At 42.8% G+C, this 23,003-nt stretch overlaps 3 protein-coding genes across 3 annotated transcripts; all 3 read left to right on the top strand.

Moving 5' to 3' along the window:
- Window positions 1-1,503: 1,503 nt before the first annotated feature.
- LOC131129454 (flavin-containing monooxygenase 5-like) lies at window positions 1,504-12,142 on the top strand. The gene is made up of 10 exons (XM_078789894.1): window positions 1,504-1,950; window positions 4,039-4,176; window positions 5,450-5,638; window positions 5,705-5,870; window positions 5,937-6,079; window positions 6,151-6,347; window positions 8,550-8,685; window positions 10,118-10,334; window positions 11,343-11,412; window positions 11,748-12,142. The coding sequence occupies exons 1-10, from the start codon at window positions 1,918-1,920 to the stop codon at window positions 12,127-12,129; spliced, it is 1,671 nt and encodes a 556-aa protein (XP_078646020.1). The 5' UTR covers window positions 1,504-1,917; the 3' UTR covers window positions 12,130-12,142.
- Window positions 12,143-14,488: 2,346 nt separating this feature from the next.
- LOC144894419 (flavin-containing monooxygenase 5-like) lies at window positions 14,489-18,015 on the top strand. The gene is made up of 9 exons (XM_078789921.1): window positions 14,489-14,690; window positions 15,005-15,193; window positions 15,301-15,466; window positions 15,544-15,686; window positions 15,755-15,951; window positions 16,055-16,190; window positions 16,435-16,651; window positions 17,373-17,445; window positions 17,634-18,015. Exons 1-9 carry the CDS (start codon window positions 14,526-14,528, stop codon window positions 18,013-18,015), a joined length of 1,668 nt encoding a protein of 555 aa, XP_078646047.1. The 5' UTR covers window positions 14,489-14,525.
- Window positions 18,016-19,143: 1,128 nt separating this feature from the next.
- Window positions 19,144-22,608, top strand: LOC131129452 (flavin-containing monooxygenase 5-like). The gene is made up of 7 exons (XM_078789893.1): window positions 19,144-19,275; window positions 20,914-21,102; window positions 21,210-21,375; window positions 21,445-21,587; window positions 21,691-21,887; window positions 22,001-22,136; window positions 22,297-22,608. The coding sequence occupies exons 1-7, from the start codon at window positions 19,144-19,146 to the stop codon at window positions 22,528-22,530; spliced, it is 1,197 nt and encodes a 398-aa protein (XP_078646019.1). The 3' UTR covers window positions 22,531-22,608.
- Window positions 22,609-23,003: the final 395 nt, after the last annotated feature.

Raw genomic sequence — 23,003 nt, 5'->3', positions numbered from 1 at the left:
GCACCGTTTTATTAATGTTGAACTTCACCCCCATATGCTTTTCCCCAGGTGCATTGAATGCACCATCATTATTTCCCGTTTTGTATTGAATACGAACGGAAGCCGTGAGGCACATACAACTGCTAGTAAAACAGCATGGACGTTCGCACGCAAGCAGCAGCGAGGAAGTTTCTATATTTAACCCTCCCCGCAACGTTTAAATGTTTGTAAACACTTTGGGATGCTCAAAGAACGGCGGAAAGCTCGACAAAATGTTCGTCATTTGCAAAGAATGCCGCGTTAAGAAGCCGTACAACTGCAGCAGACATGCAGATCCCCCCCTTAAAAAGGGGACACCCCAACACGGACAAGTCTACCGCTGCCTCCCCGTCTAGTTCCTCGTCGGACACCGGGGGAAAAACAAGCAAATCAGGTCAGAACAAGTGGATCTTCCACTGCTTTCCAAATTGTCCTGGAGCTATATTGAACACCTGTGTTCAGCACAGCAGGTGACATTAGAACAGCAGAGCAGTTGGCTTCTTCCTCAATTTTGAAACAATTTTAAAGGGGTATTAGTTGATTTCCATTTTAGCAGTTTATTAGCTGTATGTTTTGCAGAATATAAACAAATATTGATTGCACTGTTGAAGGTGTCACTTTTTGTTGCTGCATACCGTATTTTTTACAGCAGTAATTATTGTTTGTTTTACTCCACCACTGAACCACTGCTATTGTAATTCCATAGCCGATGTGAAAGTGTGAGGAAAATTTTTTGTTGCTGTTTTAAGATGGCAAAAAACATGATCAAGAAGTGATGCATAGTAAAAAAAACAAACTGAATTATAATACTGAATTCCATTTTTTCCCTTTGCTTATTTGTATCATGTTGAATTGCATCATATCGCAAGAAATTGCATCATATATCAGACTGCATTGATTTGAACTAAATGATTATCGCATCGTATCGTGAAGAGGGTGAATCGTATCGTATCACCAGAAAATTCAATGTATCGTTAAAGTATTGTATCGCTGGCAGTGCATCGAGATGTGTATTGAATCGTCCTCAGTGCTGAGATTCACACCCCTAGTGTGTACCATACCAACAAAGAAGTAAGTCTGAATGATTACTTTGTGCAGTTACAGTGTTTCATCTTGACAATTTCATTTATATTGGTGTTCCAATTAATCCCCACAAGGCCACAGTGGTGAAAGCCTGTCACTGTGAGTGGAGAGTCACCTGCAAATGAGGCTTTATTGTTGGTTGTATGTGTTTTTGTATTTCAAATACTATTAGGAAGGGGGTCGTGGTTCTTTTATAGTTGGGACATCATGGAAACATTCCAGCAGGATCAAAACTATAGCAAACTGCTGTCAGTGCTTGGAAATCACAGCAAACACAAAGTAGGTGATATTTACAAAACAAACTGCTTGTTGCTCATTCAACAATAAGACAATGTGTTAAGACACTGCTTCATCATGAGTGTTAAACTCTCTAGTTCAAATTGCTATGAAATTAATATGCGACTTAAACCAAAAGTGAAGATCAAATTAAGTCCATTCAAATGAAACGGATGCCGACATCAGAGGGGAATAAAGGTTATTAAGAATGATAACGTATCTATCAGTGCTCATATTAAACCATGCGAAATACTTCATGTATTGACATCAAATATCTGAAGGGGTACGTGACTGTAAAAAGTTGGGGAACCACTGCTTTAGATCATTCATCGGGAACACACGAAGAGTCCGACCAATTAAGTGACCTGCCTTTTAACTTCTGGTCAACTACCTGTGGGAAAAAGCTCTCCTTATAAATCCCAAGCCCCTCCCATCAGGCTTCATTTCATAATCATATTCATAATAGTCTTGTTCAATGCGTTTTGTTTCCACTTCATCAACACGACCGTTCAAACAGGACTCATTTAATCAACCTGGAAGATGCTGCCGGGTGTTTGTTGGAGAACAATCAATGTAAGTTATATGCATATATGAATGATGTGCTCCAAAGTCTTCGCCCAAGGTTGTATTCGAACAGCAGGTAAGGCGGGAAAAGGTCTTGATAGTGTTTCTAATGCAACTGAATGGGACGTAAAGGAGTGAGGAGCGTCACGTGTGTGTGTATGTGTAAGTTGGGCAATGCACTCTTTCTGTCTTCACTGGCTCTGTATAAGTGCTCCAGTATTCAAAATAAACATGATAAATGCAATATACCATGATTACAAAGCCTGCTCTGTTGCAAGAAATTAAGATAGAAAAGTAACATATAAAAGAGTGCAAACAGGTCGGGAGTATTCGGAATCGGATCAAAGGTTTAAAAATAATAATAATAATAATAATAATAAGGCACCGACTAATGCTTTCTTCATTACCGCTAGAACACACACCTTTGTTTGTTGAGAGCTAACACATCTAGGTACAAAACAGACTAATAAGCCATTCAAGTTAGTCTGGTAGGAAATATTGACCGCCCATGTCAACGGGCTCCAATTTAACATGATTACATTGTTAATCACTCTTATGCTACACCCAAGGAAAATAACAGCACCTTGAAACGATGAAGGGCACACAAATGAATGTATTCATGCTGTATGGCTGCAGACAGACTTGGTGGAAGCACAAAGACAGCTGGAAGAACGTCATCTCACAGCCTCGTGGTGATGTTTGGGTCATGGGTTCCACAACAGATGTCTCCAACAAGCTTTCCTAAATTTATCACATTTACTTGTTGTGACCGACAATGATGTGCGATCATGATTTGATGTCCTTGTAAAAAATTGAAGAGGATAGTTTATTACAGTTTATCAAGACAGTTTATTTTCCTCATTTTCACTCACCAATTGTCCCTGGGCTCATTCCTCTACTTTTTTTCTGGTGACTCTTGCTAGGCAGATTAATGTGAATGTCGTGTCAGACATAATGAACGTGAAACCATACGGGGCACTGTGACGGCAAGGGAGGGGGTCTATGGTATGTTTGTTCAACAGAGGGTTCCTGATTACATGAATGAACACAGGATAGTCTGGCAGATGAATACAAAATGATGAGGTGGATCTTTTTTATTTATTTATTTCAAAAAGGCGGTTAAATTAATATACACACAGTATGTTAATAATGTAAATACAAAAAACACGTTTTGTTCTGCGTTGAAGGGCAACTCAACAAAGCATAGACAAGGCAAAATATTAATAATTGAACAAAGCTAAACATTGAGTAAGTAACAAAACTGTAAATTAATCAAACAACATTCATAGGTCAGAAAAGTGGAAAAATCTGAATCAGAATGCCATCCATCCATCCATTTTATATACCGCTTACCCTCACAAGGGTCGCGGCCGTGCTGGAGCCTATCCCAGGTGACTTCGGCCGAGAGGCAGGGTACACCCTGGACTGGTCGCCAGCCAATCACAGGGCAAATATAGACAAACAACCATTCACACTCACATTCATACCTATGGACAATTTGGAGTCACCAATTAACCTAGCATGTTTTTGGAATGTGAGAGGAAACCGGAGTAACCTGGAGAAAACCCACGCACGCACGGGGAGAACATACAAACTCCACAGAGATGCCTGAGAAGGAATCGAACCCAGGTGTGGCCTGCACACAAACCCTTTATTTTAATTTTACATATAGTAGAATGTAATTTCAGCAGCTCCATTTTCAGTGCATAAAAAACATAATGGGTCCCCTTTCAAAATGAATTAAACACCTACAGGGCTGCACGACGGTTGAGTGGTTAGCGCGCAGTGCTCACAGCTAGGGGACTAGAGTTCAATCCCACCCTCGGCCATCTCTGTGTAGAGTTTATGTTGTTTATGTTCTCCCCGTGCATGCGTGAGATAAGCAGTATAGAAAATGGATGGCTTGTTGAATGTTAATATCACTTTCAAGTAGTTTATCCCGCCTTGTTTCAGGAACTATTGAATGCAGTCTATAGCATTTGATTGGTTGAATTTGCGTGAATTGCAAATCGCAACGTTGCTACATTTTGCCGAATCTGTTTCCCTATTAAAGCACATCACATATACTATGTGTCATCACCGTAACCTCTTCCACAGCCCAGCATGGTTCAGAGGGTGGCTATAATTGGTGCCGGGATTTCGGGTCTGACCAGCATCAAGGCCTGTTTGGAAGAAGGTCTGGTGCCCACCTGCTTTGAGAGCAGCCATGACATTGGTGGCCTATGGAGGTTTAAGGTACTTTGTACTTGTATTATTGTAAGATTTGTTCTATTGGGTGTGTTAAGAAAAGGTCAATAATTTGGTTTTATGTCAACTTAAATGGGCACATTTTAATGGTAAAAATAATGATAAGTTGTTCAACATAGACGGTTGCACGTAAGTGGATTACATTATATAAGTTTGCAAACATTTCAATGAATAACACACAAAAAAACATGTGCTAAAATATGCCAAAATTGTATATATTATGTTTGTTGAGCGAAATGGTACTAAGTACGAATGAGTACATAGTTTGTCCACACAATGGAACATGTCTGATTTTGGTATATATTTACGCATAGATGTTTTTCCCCATTTCTGCAACTGTGCTCATGCGACACTGTGATCCCCTAGGACAGGGGTGGGCAAACTACGGCCCGGGGGCCACATGCGGCCCACCAAGCGTTTGAATCCGGCCCGCCAGTTCCTTTCCAAGTCTTTCAACTTTCATTCATTTTCTACCGCTTATCCTCACAAATGCCAAGGGGGTGCTGGAGCCTATCCCAGCTGTCTTCGAGCAAGAGGCGGGGTACACCCTGAACTGGTTGCCAGGCAATCACAGGGCACATATAGACAAACAACCATTCACACTCACATTCATACCTATGGACAATTTGGAGTCGCCAATTAACCTAACATGTTTTTGGAATGTGGGAGGAAAACCCACGCATGCATGGGGAGAACATGCAAACTCCACACAGAGATGGTCGAGGGTGGAATTGAACCCTGGTCTCCTAGCTGTGAGGTCTGCGTGCTAACTACTCGACCGTATTTCAATTTTTAATATATTCATACAAACTAGCAACATGACTTGCTAGTCGGATGTCTTATTTAGTAAAAAAAAAAAAAACAAAACTGTTAAATTAAATGACATAGTTTGATGTGGTCTGATGATTAAAGTGCTCCGGAAAAAAAGAACATGAGAACATACAGCTGATAGTATAACACTTTTACAGATAAAATTAGATTAATAATTAAAGGAAAATTATAAGCATAAAATAGTGTGTGTGTGTTAATACATTTTTATTTAAATATGTAATGATATATTTAAATATTTAATATATATATATATATATTATTTATATAAAATAAATATATAAAAAAATATATATTATATTATATATATATTTAAATATATAAATATTTATTTATATAAATATATATGTTAAATATATGTTCTGGCCCCCCGGAGAATTTTGTTAACTCAGTGCGGCCCACAAGTCAAAATATTTGCCCACCCCTGCCCTAGGAGGAGCCAGAGCCAGGGCGAGCCAACATCTACCAGTCAGTGGTCATCAACAGCTCCAAAGAGATGATGGCCTTCAGCGACTTCCCACCTCCTGCCCACTTCCCAAACAACATGCATCACTCTGAGGTGATGCTCTACCTGAGACTCTATGCTCAGACCTTCAGGCTGCTGCAGCACATCCGCTTGCAGGTTGGTATCAAAGGCTACAAGGCTACAAGATGGAACCTACTGTTGTAAACTACTGTTGTCATTTAGACTGCTGTGGTCAGCGTGAGGCAGACTCCAGATTTTGCCACCACTGGTCAGTGGGAGGTGGAGACCGAGAAACGTGACGGTCAGAGGCAGACTCATATTTTTGATGCTGTCATGGTTTGCACAGGACACTATACCACACCTCACCTGCCGCTCAAAGACTTCCCAGGTAGCACCCAACATGGCAGTTCCAACCCCAAGTTGACATGCACATTTCATGAGGTTGTTTTTTTAGGAATAGAGAGCTTTGAAGGCAAGTATTTCCACAGCTGGGAGTACCGCAGCTTTGAGGGTCTGCAGGGGAAAAGGGTGGTGGTGATCGGGATCGGGAACTCAGGAGGCGACATCGCTGTGGATGTCAGCAAAGTGGCTGAGAAGGTATCATCAACATCATCTATGCTCTGGTTTTCCAGTGAACCAGCAGTGCCGTCACCGTATTTGTGCCACAGGTGTTTTTTAGCACTAGGAGTGGAGCATGGGTTATGACCCGTTTGGGGCTCGGCGGCCTCCCACGGGACCTTTTGATGAACTCTCGGATAGACGCGATGAAAAGGAGGCTCTTTCCGAGGTGGATCAACTGGATGACGGAGAAGAAGCTCAATCAAACATTTGATCACACAGTCTATGGACTCAAACCAAAACACAGGTGAGATTTCAAGGTCCCCTATAATGGAGCCATATTTTTTGTGATGTTGTTATAGTGATATGTGACCCAAGAGCAGGCCACATAGTCAGAGGCATCAACCCTTTAATGCATTAAAGGCAAAAATAATGGCAATCTGGAAAATCCCAGAAATTGCCAGCCTCTGGGTTTTTGTCAGATTTACAGACTCACATTGCCCCAAAGTAGTACTTCGAAGCTTGTATTGCACTGCAAATGTCACATGACAGATGTCACAGCACGCATTGATAGTTTGAAACGGACCGGTGGCTGTCATTGCTTAAACTGGTTATTTTGCCGCTAACTTGTGTATATAATAACCGTCAATGAGACCGTCACAACTTGTAATGAGAGCATTGGGGAGTTTGTTTGTGTGTTTGCAATGGCAACCTGTTTTTCACTCATTTTAGTGACACAGATGGCTTTGACTTCATTCTTCCACCAGATATCACTAATGTTGCTTTTCACTGAAGCACCAAAACTCCAAATCTGTTCCGTTACAATTTGAAGGAACGCCTTAAAGCTTCATGAAGCTTCACCCACCCATTTCTACCAACAGCCCACAATAAGGTCAAGTCTCAGTGGCAAGATCATAACAGACCCACCCAATGCTGAGACTGTACAATACAGGAAGAGTACCTGGGAGACGGAGGCGTCACACAACACCAGGGGGTCACAGCACGCCCTGCATGTTTTTATTTGTACAGTTATTGCGGGGGCCATGGCCGCCACGTTTTTCTGCAAACACAGGGAGAGAAGGGAGACAAGGGAGGGAGCACGGCAGCACTCCCAGGTGTAAGAACGAGCACCACATGCCACGCCTGGCCGTGAGCGGTTGTGTGCATCGCATGAGTTTTACATGCTTGCAGGGTGCTTACAATGTAAGTGATCCTGACACCCTGGACTCGTCGCCATGTTATTTCATTACTAAAATTTGAAATAACTTGTAACTCAACAAAGTGGTCGGGGGGGCAGTCAGTAGCAGAAGAGGGCACGCACATCACACATGCAGGTAGCCTTGACGTTCCAAAAGTTCCTCTTCCGCTAAAGGTTGTATTTCACGTGTGCGCCAATCCGCATGGAAGCGGTACTCACCACATACAGATCCCAAAATTTAGCCCACATTTTTGCACATAGTCAGCACGCACTTACAAGTATGCGGGGAAAAACATTCATGTTAGGTTAATTGGTGACTCTAAATTGTCCATAGGTATGAATGTGAGTGTGAATGGTTGTTTGTCTATATGTGCCCAGTGATTGGCTGGCGACCAGTCCAGGGTGTACCCCGCCTCTCGCCTGAAGACAGCTAGGATAGGCTCCAACATACCCAAAACCCTAGTGAGGATCAGCAGCAAAAAATGGATGGTAATTGTACAAAATACTCTTTGGTGATACTTGTTCTGTTTTGGTTCTTTCACGTTGACATGTATGTATGCAAACGTAATTAGTAATTATGATTATAATTAATCATAATTACTACACGGTCGGGTACCACGGCAGCTGCTTAGCTTCGGGAGTTGTTGTATCCACACAGACTTTGGGTTGATGCTATAAATAGCTATGTGCGTCTGTAAACGCGAGTAACTCTCTTATTCTCACTTGTTTTAATGTTAGATGACGTTTGGACCATATTAAATTGTTGTATAGTGTCGTGCGCCTTTACAATTAACCGCCAAGCTGGTTGCTAACTGCATGGCGAGTTATCCTCGTTAGCATCGCCACGACATGTGTTGCTGTTCAATTGTGCGCATGTTGCTTACTAATGTGTATTGTAGTAGGCCTTGTGCTTATGCTTAGTTTCATTGAAGTCACTTTATTGGCTCATAAGTGTTTTGCTCAATAGCATTGTTTTTGTGTGCTTGTTATCTCATAGAAAACCACACAAACTCACTCACACCATCTGATACACACGCGCACACACACATATACCCCCATGCACACGCACTTACCTGTGATGTGTCACGTGGCTACAAATAAATAAAGGAAGACAACAATCTGGATCTGACCACAGCAATGTTGACATCTCGTTGTCATGAGCGTAATATCATGTATAATCTCGTGAGCTGAGTGTATTTTGACACCCATAATTAATATATAAATGCTAAACCATCGTATTTTGCGTTTAGATTACATTTACATTGTTGGCCAGAATGGAAATTGTTAATTACTTAATAATCCTGTCGGCAGCTTCCTTTCTCAGAGAGTTGTCGTGAACGATGACCTGCCGATTCGCATCATAACAGGTCACGTACAGATGAAGCCAAATGTGAAAAGTTTCTCTGGTTCAGCTGTGCTGTTTGACGACGGGAGCATCGTGGACAAGGTGATTGTTTGTTTGCTTAATTTCTCATCATGAGGGTCCTTAAAATAAAACCTATGAAATATGCCAAATAAGCCCCTTTGCATGCCCACACGCACACACAAAACTTTAAATGATTATTATTTATTCAAAAGTATTTAAATTATTCGTACAAATTACTGTTTACGCTGTACATTGTTCATATTTGATGTCATCTATTTATTCTCCACATTATTATTTATTATTATACGGGAGCCAGGCAACGACATTTCGTTGGCAATTTCACTGCTGTGTTATTGTGCAATGACAATAAAGAAAGTCTATCTATCTATCTACTATTCCACACTAGCCCTGTAGGTGGCAGTAAAGCACATGTTTTAAAAAGGTGATTGCAAACACCATTGCAAGGAGACTGTAATGGTGGATGGTTGATGGATAAAAACAAATAGGCAGTAGAATAGTGATTCGATATCGATGCCGATACTGATTTTTTCCCCATCACCCTTAGCGGATGGCTGATTTTTGCTTAGGCCGATATTTGTGGCCGATACTGCTTTTGCTCCCTCAATTTACATGAAAAAATGACCATGATAACAAATATTACAGGTCCCAAGTTTAAATAAATATTTATTGAAATGTAAACACTAATCCTAACACACATTAGCATTCAGCTTTCTTAAACACACATTTAAACGGCATTATCAACTTTAAAAGGAATAAATATTCAACCATGTGCAAAACATTTCTGTCGTAGTTTAAGTTTTATTCAGCATCGATGTGGTGACTGCTCCTCTGCAGTGAGACGCGCACCCCCCGCCCCAACACACACATCACACTGACACAATTTAGTACAATATATAAAAAATTTCTCTCATCATTAAAGTTCGTGTTGTGCACGCTAAAGACCTCTGATAGCAGACACGACTGCTCCAATTCGTTTTGTGTGTGTATGTGTGTGCACTCAGAGAGAGCGCACACACATAACACGACACGCCGATACATCGCTGATACATCGGCCGGCCGATATATCGGGCCGATATTTGCGTTCTATATCTGAATCGGTATCGGCCGATAGGCGCGTGTGTTCGCCAATGTATTTTTCCGCCACATGATTTACAGACAGGCATCCGCCGGGCAGCTTTGTGTTGCCGGAGGACCCTACAACACAAGCAGTCGCGGTACCCTTCCCACACCTCAACAGTGGTGAATCACAGCAATGGTACGTGTTCAACTTTTAATTAGCCTCTAACAGTTCAATTTAGTTGAACTGTTTTGAAATAGGAAACATGAACGCCAAGTGCATGCAATATACGTGCTTGAAAATATACTTTAGTTTGTGGTCTGAAAACCAGGAATGCTCCTTTAAAAGGGCCTACCTAATATAAGGGGCTCCCTAATATATCGGCCGGCCGATTTATCGGTCGATCTTTAATAGTGATCACTCCTGTGTAACCAGGTGGACGTGGTGGTGTTTGCCACAGGCTACAGCTGCAGCTTCTCCTTCCTGCCCGCCACTCTTCAAAGCAAATGTGGCAGACATCGTCTTTACAGGCGCGTGATTCCACTAGACCACGCCCCGCATACATTGGCAGTGGTGGGCTTGATCGATGGCCGCGCCGCCATCACCGGACTGTCTGAAATGCAGGCTCGCTGGAGCACAAGGGTCTTTAAAGGTGTGGTATGTTAAAGTGCTTTTAGTAAGATTTACTGGAATTAGTCCATTTTGTGTGCTTGTAGCTTTACTGTGAATAAGCTACTTTATGTTTGCTAAAGTGTGTGTTTCAGTTATGCACTGTAACACTGTACTTGTTCAACATAATAGATGCTATGTATACAACATACAACAACTTAACAGTAAGGAATGGGATAGGAGGGCATGAAAGTTAGCAATTCTAGCATAGCTAGGTAAGCATTAACATTACATTTACATTAACAGCAACACCATGCTGAGCTGAGCGATACCGTTAGGCCAAGGGGCGCGCAGCTTCGGCAGTGGTCAAGGCTAAAACTCTGGTGTGGGAGGAGTTCGGTGACACCATAGCGCCTGGAAGAGGTTCTGGCAAACCATGTCCACGCTGTTACAGTGGGAACGGGGTCTGCTGACCTCGACTGGGGATGTAGTCAGACAGGAAGGAATACTTTGAGGCCCTTCTCAATCCCACTGACATAACTTTCATAGAGGAAGCAGAGGATACGTAGGTGGTCAGTTTGTACATGGCTGCCTCTCCGGGCTGTGAACTATAATCTTTATTGATGTGGTTTGCATCTGAGCGTGAAGCTTCTGGGATGAGACTCAGCACATCCAAATCAGAGGCCATGGTTATCAGTCGGAAAAGGGTTGAGTGCTCCCTCTGGGTTGGGTATGAGATCCTGCCCCAGGTGGAGGAGTTCAAGTATGGCAGCGTCTTTTTCACAAGTGAGAGAAAATGGGAACGTGAGGTCAGTCAGGTGAGCATCAGCAGTAATGCAGTCGCTTGACCGGACCATCGTGGTGAAAAGATCCGCGACCCGCATAAGCGCAGGAGAATATAATGGAATAGTGAAGCTTCTCTCAAGTGTATACATGGTACGGACAATAAGAAGGGATGTATACATGTGACACAAGTGTAAAAATATGTTGTTAACTGCTATTAATTACAGTTAAACACTGAATTAATTTCCTTCCATTGTCCTCCATGCAGGTTTAATAAGCCTTCCCTCAGAAGAAACCATGACAGAGGAACTTGAGAAAGAAATGGATGTGCGTCAAAAGTAAGATACCATTATGATTATTAGATTTTTTTGTCCCTGCTAGTGTAATGGTACACCTTGCCCTCTGCCAGTGTAAAAACCAAGCCAAAACCAGTCATGTGATGGCTTGTTGTGGCAAGGTGAGTGAGGTTCATGGCTGGAGCCAGGAAAAGACGCTTGTGGCAGCCTCATCTTAGGGTTTTGTCCTTAATTTTCATTAGGAAATGTGCAAATTCATAATTTTTTTAAAATAAATCATACAGATAATACATTTATAATACAGTTCAACGGACAAATACGTATATGTATGTTATCATTATTCATGTTTTTATTGCCTCACCTGCCTCCTCCTTCAGCTTCACCTATGAAAACAAGAACCCCCTCCATGTGGACGTCATCCCTTACCGGGACTCACTAGCCAAGCAAGTGGGGGCTTTACCAAACCTTTGGTGGCTCCTCCTGACGGACCCGAGGCTGGCATTCCACATATTCCTGGGCCCGTGTACTTCTTACCAGTACCGTCTGACGGGGCCAGGAAAGTGGGACGGAGCCCGACAGGCCATTCTCACTCTGTGGGAGCGTGTCTTTCAGCCTTTTCAGACCCGAAAAGCGGCACCAGAGCGCAAAAGCAGATGTTCTCCTCAAGGACTTGGCATCATCATGGTGATTTTCTCCGGTGCTGCTCTGTTGACCTGCTGTTTCTATAAGATAGGTCATGTTTCATCTTGTTGCTCTTGATGTGCTGTTGTTTTTAACAAGCGTCAACATTTTTAATTAAATGCACCTTATGCTAATCATTTTTGGTCAAGGTTTTTTGGTGTTATTTTTGTTATTTGAATCCACTTACAAAAGGAAAACAATGAGCATTTTGACTAAGAAAGATGAAAAACCAACCATATGGTGGCCCCCTATTCTAAATGTATGACTTTTTTTCTTGTAAATATTATAATATTACCTTTTCCCAAGGGCAAAGGTCACATGAGAGTAATTTTATGACTTTATTCTCATATATTTTTAACTTTATTCTCAAAATCTCATAGAATTTTTTTCAATGTGGACCTACTACTCTGCCATAGTCCCCTAATGGTGGTCCTAATTTTCCGCACAGAAAGCTTTCTGTGGCGGAAAAATCCAGAATCTGCACCCATTCCCTTTTTTTTGGAATGGGTATTTGGTATTTCTTTGGTATTTCTTTGGATTTTGTGATTTCAATCTGTTTTCATTTATTCCACCCATGGCCCGCCTCCATGCACGTCCACTCCACTGTGGTTGGTCACATTCCTGCTCAGAAGTGTGCTCGCTGTTCTGCCGATAGCTGCCCAACCCAACTTTATAGGAGTTGATCATAAACGGCCATTCATCTTTTTAAAATGTCCGCGTTTAAGATACAGCTATGTATATGTGTCCCGAATCCGATCCGGAAGTGAAGAAGTGTCTCAAGAAAAGAGGTTACTTCAAGACATCTCCCAATAGTAAGTTGCTTTAGCATTTTAGCATTAGGTTTTCTATAGCATCGGTAACACATAATGTGGTCATTACACGTTTGTTGCCGGACTTGTGTTTTAAGAACTCTGGTAGACCCCACTGATTGTGGAGAAACTCCAAACTCAACACACTTGTAATTTGCACCCTGCTCCCTGCATGCACACTCTATAATGCTACACAGACAACCGCATAGGGTCCATGACTTACACAAAATAAACACAAGACACAACTGTTTAATTGTTACCTACTGCTTGCTCTTCTGACTCTGACATGACCAAGTAATGTTGGAAAGATGTGAGGCTTCAGCAGGCTTTGGCTAGTCCAGCTGCATACTAGCCCATGTTCACAAAACAGTCCCGTGTGAAATGCCATTGACAGTTTCAAATAATTGTCTTTTGCTGGTAGGGAATCAGGAACTCCAATCACTTCTGCCTGATTTCTTTGTTAGCAATTGTAAACACATGTAGCTTTCCCTTACACCTGAAGAAACACTTCCTGGGAGACATTACCAACACCGTAAACAAAGAAGCAAAGCTTAGGGCAGGGTGGGGGAAGTAGAGTTTGGGGGATATTTGGCCTACAGTGCATGCCCATATAAGGAAGCCTGCCCATGTGTGAATCCTCACAAATCACCAGTATGAGAACGCCCTCTGACACCAAGCATTCAGAGCCATCCCAAACTTCTTTCAGGGCTCACTTCCAAATGTGCAAACCTCATTATCTGAAACTTTGGCATCGTTTAACATGAGAATACAACATTTATAGGTCAGAAAAGTGGAAAAAGAATAACAGGCCCCTTTTAAAAATGCTCTGTGTAGCAGGACTCAGTCGTTGCCAGATTGTCCTTCATGCTCCCACATGCTTCTGACACGCTCAGCTCAGCTTGGTTTTGTGTTGCATACCTGCTTTCCGGCTTTGTTTCTGACTTGCATACTAATTATTTCATTCCCACTTGGCTTACTCAGTGGCATTCTGATTTGCTACGTTTAGTTTTTCCTGCTTGGCTTTTCAAGCAGTATTTTTTGTTCACCAGCCTGGATGTCAATTTCTTCTCCTCAGTCATCCATTGTGGGCTTTCCTTGGCTTTATCAACCAATCAGAGGATGGAAAAAGTTTTTCCTTTCATACATCATGTACAGTATATGTATTTATATGCAGTTTAGATTATTTTCAGAAAACCTTCGAGGAAAAATTGTTTCACATAGGATACACTTCAGTGAGAGTCAAACCTTGTGGAATTCATTCATCACGTGAACAAAGGTTCCACTATAATCATATAAAGACATATTAAACATTAATGTTGGGGCACTCACATTTTCTTGTCCCAAAATGACACATTTACCATTTAAAGGTTACACATTTAAAGCTGTTTTCATCAATTGACTCCAGTCCAATGTGCAGAGTACTTCAGACATTTTCAGGTTACAGTCCGGTCACACTCTCCAGGATTTTGCTCCAGGAGCAGACGCTGATCCCTTCAAGACCCACTACTGAGCAAAAGTATTGATATGACTTATAATCTTGAAACTCATAACTATGCTAACAACAAGATATTTCTCCATAATTCTTGATATTTAGCGAAAGAAAAAAATTCTGACTTCCAATGATGCATGACTGAGCTAGTCTTCGTCTTTCCTGTCATATATATTATGTTGTCGCTGTCACCTCATCCACAGCCCAGCATGGTTCAGAAGGTGGCTGTGATTGGAGCCGGGCTTTCAGGTCTGACCAGCATCAAGGCCTGTTTGGAAGAAGGTCTGGACCCTACCTGCTTTGAGAGCAGCTATGACATTGGTGGCCTATGGAGGTTTAAGGTGAGGGCTTGTACTTGGTTTAAACAGAAGACTCAACAAGGGCTTAACATTACTGCATCAATGTGGCATGGCATAGATGCCAGCAGCTAATGGAACTCATTCATTCATTCATTTTCTACCGCTTTTCCTCACGAGGGGCGCGGGGGGTTCTGGAGCCTATCCCAGTTGTCTTCGGGCGAGAGGCAATAAGCTATGTACAAATAAGCCCACATTTCCAGATCTTTCTCGTAATGGAGCATGTCTGATTTTGGCATATTTTGGGGTACCCAAAGATGTTTCTGAACCTGTGCTCATGCGACACTGTGATCCCCTAGGAGGAGCCAGAGCCAGGGCGAGCCAACATCTACCAGTCAGTGGTCATCAACAGCTCCAAAGAGATGATGGCCTTCAGCGACTTCCCTCCTCCTGCCCACTTCCCAAACAACATGCATCACTCTGAGGTGATGCTCTACCTGAGACTCTATGCTCAGACCTTCAGGCTGCTGCAGCACATCCGCTTGCAGGTTGGTATCAAAATTAGGCTACAAGATGGAACCTAAATGTAGGTCATGGCATTGTTCTGATCTGCTACAGGTGGATAGTCTACTGTTGTAAAACTTGTGTCATTTAGACTGCTGTGGTCAGCGTCAGGCAGACTCCAGATTTTGCCACCACTGGTCAGTGGGAGGTGGAGACCGAGAAACGTGACGGTCAGAGGCAGACTCACATTTTTGATGCTGTCATGGTTTGCACAGGACACTATACCACACCTCACCTGCCGCTCAAAGACTTCCCAGGTAGCACCCAACATGGCAGTTCCAACCTCAAGTTGACACGCATGTCATGCATGTCATTTCATGAGGTTGTTTTTTAGGAATAGAGAGCTTTGAAGGCAAGTATTTCCACAGCTGGGAGTACCGCAGCTCTGAGGGTCTGCAGGGGAAACGGGTGGTGGTGATCGGGATCGGGAACTCAGGAGGCGACATCGCCGTGGATGTCAGCAGAGTGGCTGATAAAGTATCATCATCATCCCTCATCTGGATTTCCAGTGAACCAGCAGTGCCGTCACCGTATTTGTGCCACAGGTGTTTTTTAGCACTAGGAGTGGAGCATGGATTATGACCCGTTTGGGGCCCGGCGGCCTCCCACGGGACCTTTTGATGAACTCTCGGATAGACGCGATGAAAAGGAGGCTCTTTCCGAGGTGGATCAACTGGATGACGGAGAAGAAGCTCAATCAGACGTTTGATCACACACTCTATGGACTCAAACCAAAACGCAGGTGAGATTTCAAGGCCTCCTATTATACAGAAATACTTTATAATAACCATCTACCTCTACCGCTACTTTGTTCATTATCAACTTATTTATAATTCTGTCGGCAGCTTCTTTTCCCAAAGAATAGTTGTGAATGATGACCTGCCAGCTCGCATTATCGCAGGTCGCGTACAGATGAAGCCTAACGTGAAACGCTTCTCCAGTTCAGCTGTGTGGTTTGACGATGGGAGTGTCGCAAACAAGGTGAGTCTTTTGTGTGTTTAATTTCTCAATATAACAGTCCTGAAAATCAAACCTATAAGTAAACACACCCAAACATGTATGGCCATATGAGACCATACTGTTCCACTCTTGCCATGTAGTTGGCAATAATGCACACGTTTTAAAAAGGTGATTGCAAACACCATTGCAAGGAGACAAAAATGGTTGATGGTTGACGTATAAAAACAAACAGGAAGGAGAATAGTGATTACTCCTGTGTAACCAGGTGGACGTGGTGGTGTTTGCCACAGGCTACGACTACAACTTCTCCTTCCTGCCCGCCAGTCTTCAAAGCAAATGTGACAGACATCGTCTCTACAGGCGCGTGATTCCACTAGGCCATGCCCCGCATACGCTGGCAGTGGTGGGCTTGATCGACGGCCGCGGCGCCATCAACGTACTGTCTGAAATGCAGGCTCGCTGGAGCACGAGGGTCTTTAAAGGTGCCGTACGTTAATATCTGCAAAATACAGTGAATCATTAATGGTCCCAAGTTATAGTATTTTTCAACAAAGTGTCAAGCGTTATTGGAAGTGTCCACATCTCCAACATAATGACGCTGTATATGACATACAACAACATTAAGAAGTGGGACAAGAGGACATTAGCAATTCTCGCTTAGCTATTTGAGCTACAATACTAACAGCTAACAGCAAGCTCATGCTAGGTTATTGGCTGAAGAAAACTTCAAACTTACAGCTCCTGTGTCTGTAACTGATTGACAGATTGTTGACAGAGGTTTTGGCTATGTTTTAAGATGAACAGCGAAGCCTCTGTGAAGTGGTGAGTGTATAAATGGGACAGTTTCACCGAGCTCGGAGTGGGTCACAAGTGGTATCATGTCCACAAGGAAGGGATTTTATATTGTATAGATGTAACACAAGTATACAAATGCGTGAAGCTCTACTAATTACTGGAAAACACAGATTGATTGATGAAACACCTCAAGGGTGCGGCTTGGACACATCCTCAGTGAAGTACCTAGGGTCATTGGGTGTTTTGGGTCTTTGATCTTCAGACACCCTCACCTAGGCGACCCAACCGGGGGTGATCAGGCCCTGGTTTGTGTCCAAGCAGCGTGCTACTCCATGCGTCTCCCCTCTTGATCCACAGCCACCTCGAGGAAAACACATAATGTATTTTCTACTCATATCCCCCATGCAGGTTTAATAAGCCTTCCCTCAGAGGAGACCATGATAGAGGACCTTGACAAAGAAATGGCAACCATGCGTCAAGAGTAAGATATTGTGATTATTTGATTAATTTGTCCCTGCTGGTGTAATGGTATGGGCTTCTGCCTTTCATGGCAGATGGCATGGGTTTGATTCTCACCCGGGGCTCTGTCAGGGTCCGTGAAAAGAAAAAACATTTACACCTTTTTTATGTTAATCTTCATAAGAAATACTGTTTCCTTGTTTCATTCAGCTTCACCTATGAAGACAAGAACCCACTCCAGGTGGACGTCATCCCTTACCGGGACTCACTCGCCAAGCAGGTGGGGGCTTTACCAAACCTTTGGCGGCTCCTCCTGACGGACCCGAGGCTGGCATTCCACATATTCCTGGGCCCGTGCACTCCTTACCAGTACCGTCTGACGGGACCAGGAAAGTGGGACGGAGCCCGACAGGCCATTCTCACTCTGTGGGAGCGTGTCTTTCAGCCTTTTCAGACCCGAAAAGCGGCACCAGAGCGCAAAAGCAGATGTTCTCCTCAAGGACTTGGCATCATCATGGTGGTTTTCTCGGGCGCTGCTCTGTTGACCTGCTGCTTCCATAGGAAATGTCAACTCTCATGTTATTGGTCTTGATGTGAATTTAACTGTTTTAAAAGCAGCTTTTGTTTAGCAAATTGTAACTTTTAATTAATTGCATCATCAAAGTCATTTTTAGTCATAATCCAGTGTTTTCCTTCTATTTATATCAATTTAAAATGGGAAAACATTGAAGGCATGTTAGTACACTGTGCATGTAATACAGATATCAATAGTCAATGACTTATGGACAGTTAATTTCTTGAAAAGACTGCCATGTTTTTCAACGAGTGAATGTTGAATGAATTAATGAATTTGACTGCCAATATTTAATCAAATTAATAAATTCAATAATACATTAATTGGACCAAGTATTTGAAAACAGAATGTTTCAACAATATTTATACACGTGTTTGTATGTTTATACTATATATAGTTATATACATGTGTATAGTGACAATGAAAGGCATTAAATTCTATTTTTTTCTCCTCATTGGAGGATGCATACTTGCGTTTCTGACTACAGTCTCATTCTGTTTTTTAAGGGACAGTTGGCAGGATAATATTTTAATCACTGCTGTGTTTTGATCCCTGTTGACTGGCTAATAGTGCTAATCAAACCATTCATTCTTAGCATCATCCTCCCTGAACCAGGAAGTAGTGAACTAACAAAAGTATGGACAAATTCTCAAGCAAACATGGTGCTACATATCTTCTTGGTTCATTTTGTCAACCTTGGCAGAAGTCTGCCCTCCAGAAGTATTTTTTTATGCCGGAAAATTATTGTGTAATAGGAAGGAGTATTAAACATTAATGTTCATCTACCGCTGTATGTCTTGTACCAAAATGATACATTTACCATTTAAAGGTTACACATTTATCTCTGTTTTCATTTTTTGACTCCAGTCCAATGTGCAGAGTTGTTCAGGTGACAGACTTTGGTAGTCACTCTCTTTAGGATTTTGCTCCAGGACCAGACACTGACTGCTTCAAGACCTACTACTGAACGGCAGAACTGATACTTAAACGACGGATAATCTCAAAACTAGAAGGTTTGCCAGCTACTAGAGAAATTTCCATTTGCATGACTTCCAACGAAGTGCTACTGAGCGAGTCTTTGTCTTTCCTGTTAAAGCACATCACATATAGTATGTCTCATCACTGTCACTCCATCCACAGCCCAGCATGGTTAAGACGGTGGCTGTGATCGGCGCTGGGCCTTCGGGTCTGACCAGCATCAAGGCCTGCCTGGATGAAGGTCTGAAGCCCACCTGCTTCGAGAGCAGCCAAGACATTGGTGGCCTATGGAGGTTTAAGGTGAGGGCTTGTACTTGGTTTAAACAGAAGACTGAACTTCTAAACAGACTTAAACTTGACTTGTGTGACATTTTAGACTTGTCTAAATGCCTCTTTTTATTGCGTGTTATTTCTATTGTTGCATTCTCTCCATCCTGTCTGTCATTCGCTTCCAATCAATCAACTTTTGTATGCGGCTACATTCCTTTTTTTGTTTGTCATGCGATAAGTGACTTTCTGTGAAGTAGAATTCCTTATTCATAAATTAAATATTTTGCTGTTGGATCATAGAAAACACGTTTACGACCTTCTTTTTATTAAGGCCCTCTAGACATGAAATAACACCCCTACCATGTTCTGGTGCAAGAGGAGCTGAGTGGGGATGACAGGAAGTGATGTCAGGAGTTCAGAGTTAGCTTGGTGTGGTTACAGCCGCAACAGTAGCTGTGTGAGGGATTATTGTGCCTTTTGTAAGATCATTCAAACGCTTTTTGTTCCGGCGATCAAGTCTGGTGCTTGTGAACATCACAGTAAAATGACTGACACATAGTGACCAGTGTAGAATGGTTACAATGTCTTTGAATGCGTCTTCTGAATGGTTTATATTTGCATTTTTGTTCATTTAGCCATTTGTGTAAACTAATGGTGTTGGATGGTTCAGGCAGTAGCGTGGTGGCCTCCCAACCTGAAAGTTGCGGGTTTGATCCTCCTGTGATCATGTGGAAGTAGAGTATCTTTGGGTAAGATAGTGAAGCCCCAGTTGGTCCTGATGCTGCGTCATCAGTATAGGTAAATGTGTTAACAATGTTAAGGCCCTCAACTTGGAGGTGGAAAAGCACCATAGTACCAAGTGAAAGATTATTTACTAACTTATCTTTTTTCGAAAGACTTTTTGGCCTATTTGGAAGATGTCAGTTTCAGGATATTCATTTTTGCACTAATATGTCATTAGTGGGGCGGCACTGCGGTCAAGTGGTTAGCGCGCAGACCTCACAGCTAGGAGGACCATCCTTCCACCTTCTGCCATCTCTGTGTGGAATTTGCATGTTCTCCCCGTGCATGCGTGGGTTTTCTCCGGGTACTCCGGTTTCCTGCACATTCCAAAAACATGCTAGGTTAATTGGTGACTCCAAATTGTCCATAGGTATGAATGTGAGTGTGAATGGTTGTTTGTCTATATGTGCCCTGTGATTGGCTGGCGACCAGTCCAGGGTGTACCCCGCCTCTCGCCCGAAGAAAGCTGGGATAGGCTCCAGCACCCCCCGCGACCCTCGTGAGGAAAAGCGGTAGAAAATGAATGAATGTCATTAGTGGTAAATAAAATGAACTAGCTGCATCCACAGATCATTTCACGAGCTTTAAGTACTTTTTCCTAATATCTAGTCTGTCTTATCTTTGGCAAGCCCTTCTTTAATTTAAGATTAATTTATTCTTATTTCAAGGTGTCAACCAGTTTGAGCATATACATATTGACTTACAATAGTATGCTGTTTTTCATCAGCCAGGCTGAGTTGCAGGAAGTAGAGCAGGTGGTTCAGAAAATAGGTTACTGGTACTGGTTACCCTGACACGTTTTATCAGTTGTAACAAAGTAAATAAAATAAAGTATTTTTTCCCCCATTTCTGCAACTGTGCTCATGTGACACTGTGATCCCCTAGGAGGAGCCAGAGCCAGGGCGAGCCAACATCTACCAGTCAGTGGTCATCAACAGTTCCAAAGAGATGATGGCCTTCAGCGACTTCCCTCCTCCTGCCCACTTCCCAAACAACATGCATCACTCTGAGGTGATGCTCTACCTGAGACTCTATGCTCAGACCTTCAGGCTGCTGCAGCACATCCGCTTGCAGGTTGGTATCAAAATTAGGCTACAAGACGGAACCTAAATGTAGGTCATGGCATTGTTCAGATCTGCTACAGGTGGATAGTCTACTGTTGTAAAACTTGTGTCATTTAGACTGCTGTGGTCAGCGTCAGGCAGACTCCAGATTTTGCCACCACTGGTCAGTGGGAGGTGGAGACCGAGAAACGTGACGGTCAGAGGCAGACTCGTATTTTTGATGCTGTCATGGTTTGCACAGGACACTATACCACGCCTCACCTGCCGCTCAAAGACTTCCCAGGTAGCACCCAACATGGCAGTTCCAACCTCAAGTTGACACGCATGTCATTTCATGAGGTTTGTTTTTTAGGAATAGAGAGCTTTGAAGGCAAGTATTTCCACAGCTGGGAGTACCGCAGCTCTGAGGGTCTGCAGGGGAAACGGGTGGTGGTGATCGGGATCGGGAACTCAGGAGGCGACATCGCCGTGGATGTCAGCAGAGTGGCTGAGAAGGTATCATCATCATTTTTTCCAGTGAACAAGCAGTGCTATTTAGTTATTCAGTTATTAAATTACACACAAACACACACTCACATTTACCTTGTTTGTGCCACAGGTATTCCTTAGCACTAGGAGTGGAGCATGGGTTGTGGGCCGCGTGGGCCTCGGCGGCATTCCGCAGGACCTTTTCGGAAACTCTCGGATGGATGTGATGAAAAGGAGGCTCTTTCCGACGTGGATCAACTGGATGACTGAGAAGAAGCTTAATCAAACATTCGATCACACACTCTATGGACTGAGACCAAAACACAGGTAAGATTTCAAGGTCCCCTACTATCCAGAAGTGCTTTACCAGTAATTAACAGTTACATGGTAAAACCAAATGAACTTGAATAAATTTACTAATTTTTTTATCTTGTTGGCAGCTTCTTTTCCCAGGTAGCTGTCGTGAACGACGACCTGCCAGCTCGTATCATCGCAGGTCGTGTACAGATGAAGCCAAACGTGAAAAGTTTCTCCATTTCCGCCGTGCTGTTTGATGATGGGAGCGTTGTAGACAAGGTGAGTGTGTGTTTGTGTGTAATTTAATAACTGAATAACTAAATAATAACGTGCAAGGCCATACAGGTCCATTCTAGTCCTGTAGGTGACAGTAATGTACCAGTTGGACTTGGCCCTAATGCAAGCAGACCATAAATGATGATTGCCCCTCTGTAACCAGGTAGATGTGGTGGTGTTTGCCACAGGCTACGACTACAACTTCCCCTTCCTGCCTGAAAGTCTCCAAAACAAATGTGGCTGCAGACATCATCTCTACAGGCACGTGTTTGCACAAGGCATCGCCCCGCCAACGCTGGCGGTGGTGGGCTTGATTGATGGTAATGGTGCCGTTAACCTACTGTCTGAAATGCAGGCTCGCTGGAGCACAAGGGTCTTTAAAGGTACAGTAGGTTGATAGCTGCAAAGGTCCCCTAATATCGACATTTTCCTTCAAAGTGTCCAAATTCTAGGATTGGTGCAGGAATCTAGGCATGTAGTAAAAGTGCTTTTAGTAAACTTTACTGGGAACATGCCGTTGTGTGTGTGTGGCGAAGCCTGTGAAGTATGTATGGATGTATGTATGCAAGGGTGGCTTTCACCTCAGTATCATGAGGAAGGTTTTGTTTCATTGTACAGATGTAGCACAAGTGTAAAAGTGAAACTTTATTAATTACTGGAAAACAGATAATGGATTTCCTACTCATATCCCCCATGTAGGTTTAATAAGCCTTCCCTCAGAGGAGACCATGATAGAGGACCTTGACAAAGAAATGGCAACCATGCGTCAAAAGTAAGATATTGTGATGATACATTTAGACCTATATACATTTATAAGAAATATTGTAAATTGATCATTTTTTTGTGAATGCCTGTTGCTACATTGTTTCA

Source organism: Doryrhamphus excisus, linkage group LG4 (assembly GCF_037039965.1).
Source record: "Doryrhamphus excisus strain RoL-2023G ecotype Guam linkage group LG4, RoL_Dexc_Guam_v1.1, whole genome shotgun sequence".
Lineage (NCBI taxonomy): Eukaryota > Metazoa > Chordata > Actinopteri > Syngnathiformes > Syngnathidae > Doryrhamphus > Doryrhamphus excisus.
This window is presented reverse-complemented; position numbering and strand designations above follow the sequence as displayed.

Excerpts from the sequence above, each read along its gene's own strand:
- LOC131129452 (XM_078789893.1), top strand. The coding sequence starts at position 19,144 with ATGGTTAAGACGGTGGCTGTGATCGGCGCTGGGCCTTCGGGTCTGACC. Across the intron at positions 19,276-20,913 it reads GTGGCCTATGGAGGTTTAAG|GAGGAGCCAGAGCCAGGGCG; the intron begins GTGAGGGCTTGT and ends GTGATCCCCTAG. Across the intron at positions 21,103-21,209 it reads TGCAGCACATCCGCTTGCAG|ACTGCTGTGGTCAGCGTCAG; the intron begins GTTGGTATCAAA and ends TGTGTCATTTAG.
- LOC131129454 (XM_078789894.1), top strand. The coding sequence starts at position 1,918 with ATGCTGCCGGGTGTTTGTTGGAGAACAATCAAT. Across the intron at positions 4,177-5,449 it reads GTGGCCTATGGAGGTTTAAG|GAGGAGCCAGAGCCAGGGCG; the intron begins GTACTTTGTACT and ends CCCCTGCCCTAG. Across the intron at positions 5,871-5,936 it reads GCCGCTCAAAGACTTCCCAG|GAATAGAGAGCTTTGAAGGC; the intron begins GTAGCACCCAAC and ends TTGTTTTTTTAG.
- LOC144894419 (XM_078789921.1), top strand. The coding sequence starts at position 14,526 with ATGTTGTCGCTGTCACCTCATCCACAGCCCAGCATGGTTCAGAAGGTG. Across the intron at positions 14,691-15,004 it reads GTGGCCTATGGAGGTTTAAG|GAGGAGCCAGAGCCAGGGCG; the intron begins GTGAGGGCTTGT and ends GTGATCCCCTAG. Across the intron at positions 15,687-15,754 it reads TCAGCAGAGTGGCTGATAAA|GTGTTTTTTAGCACTAGGAG; the intron begins GTATCATCATCA and ends TTTGTGCCACAG.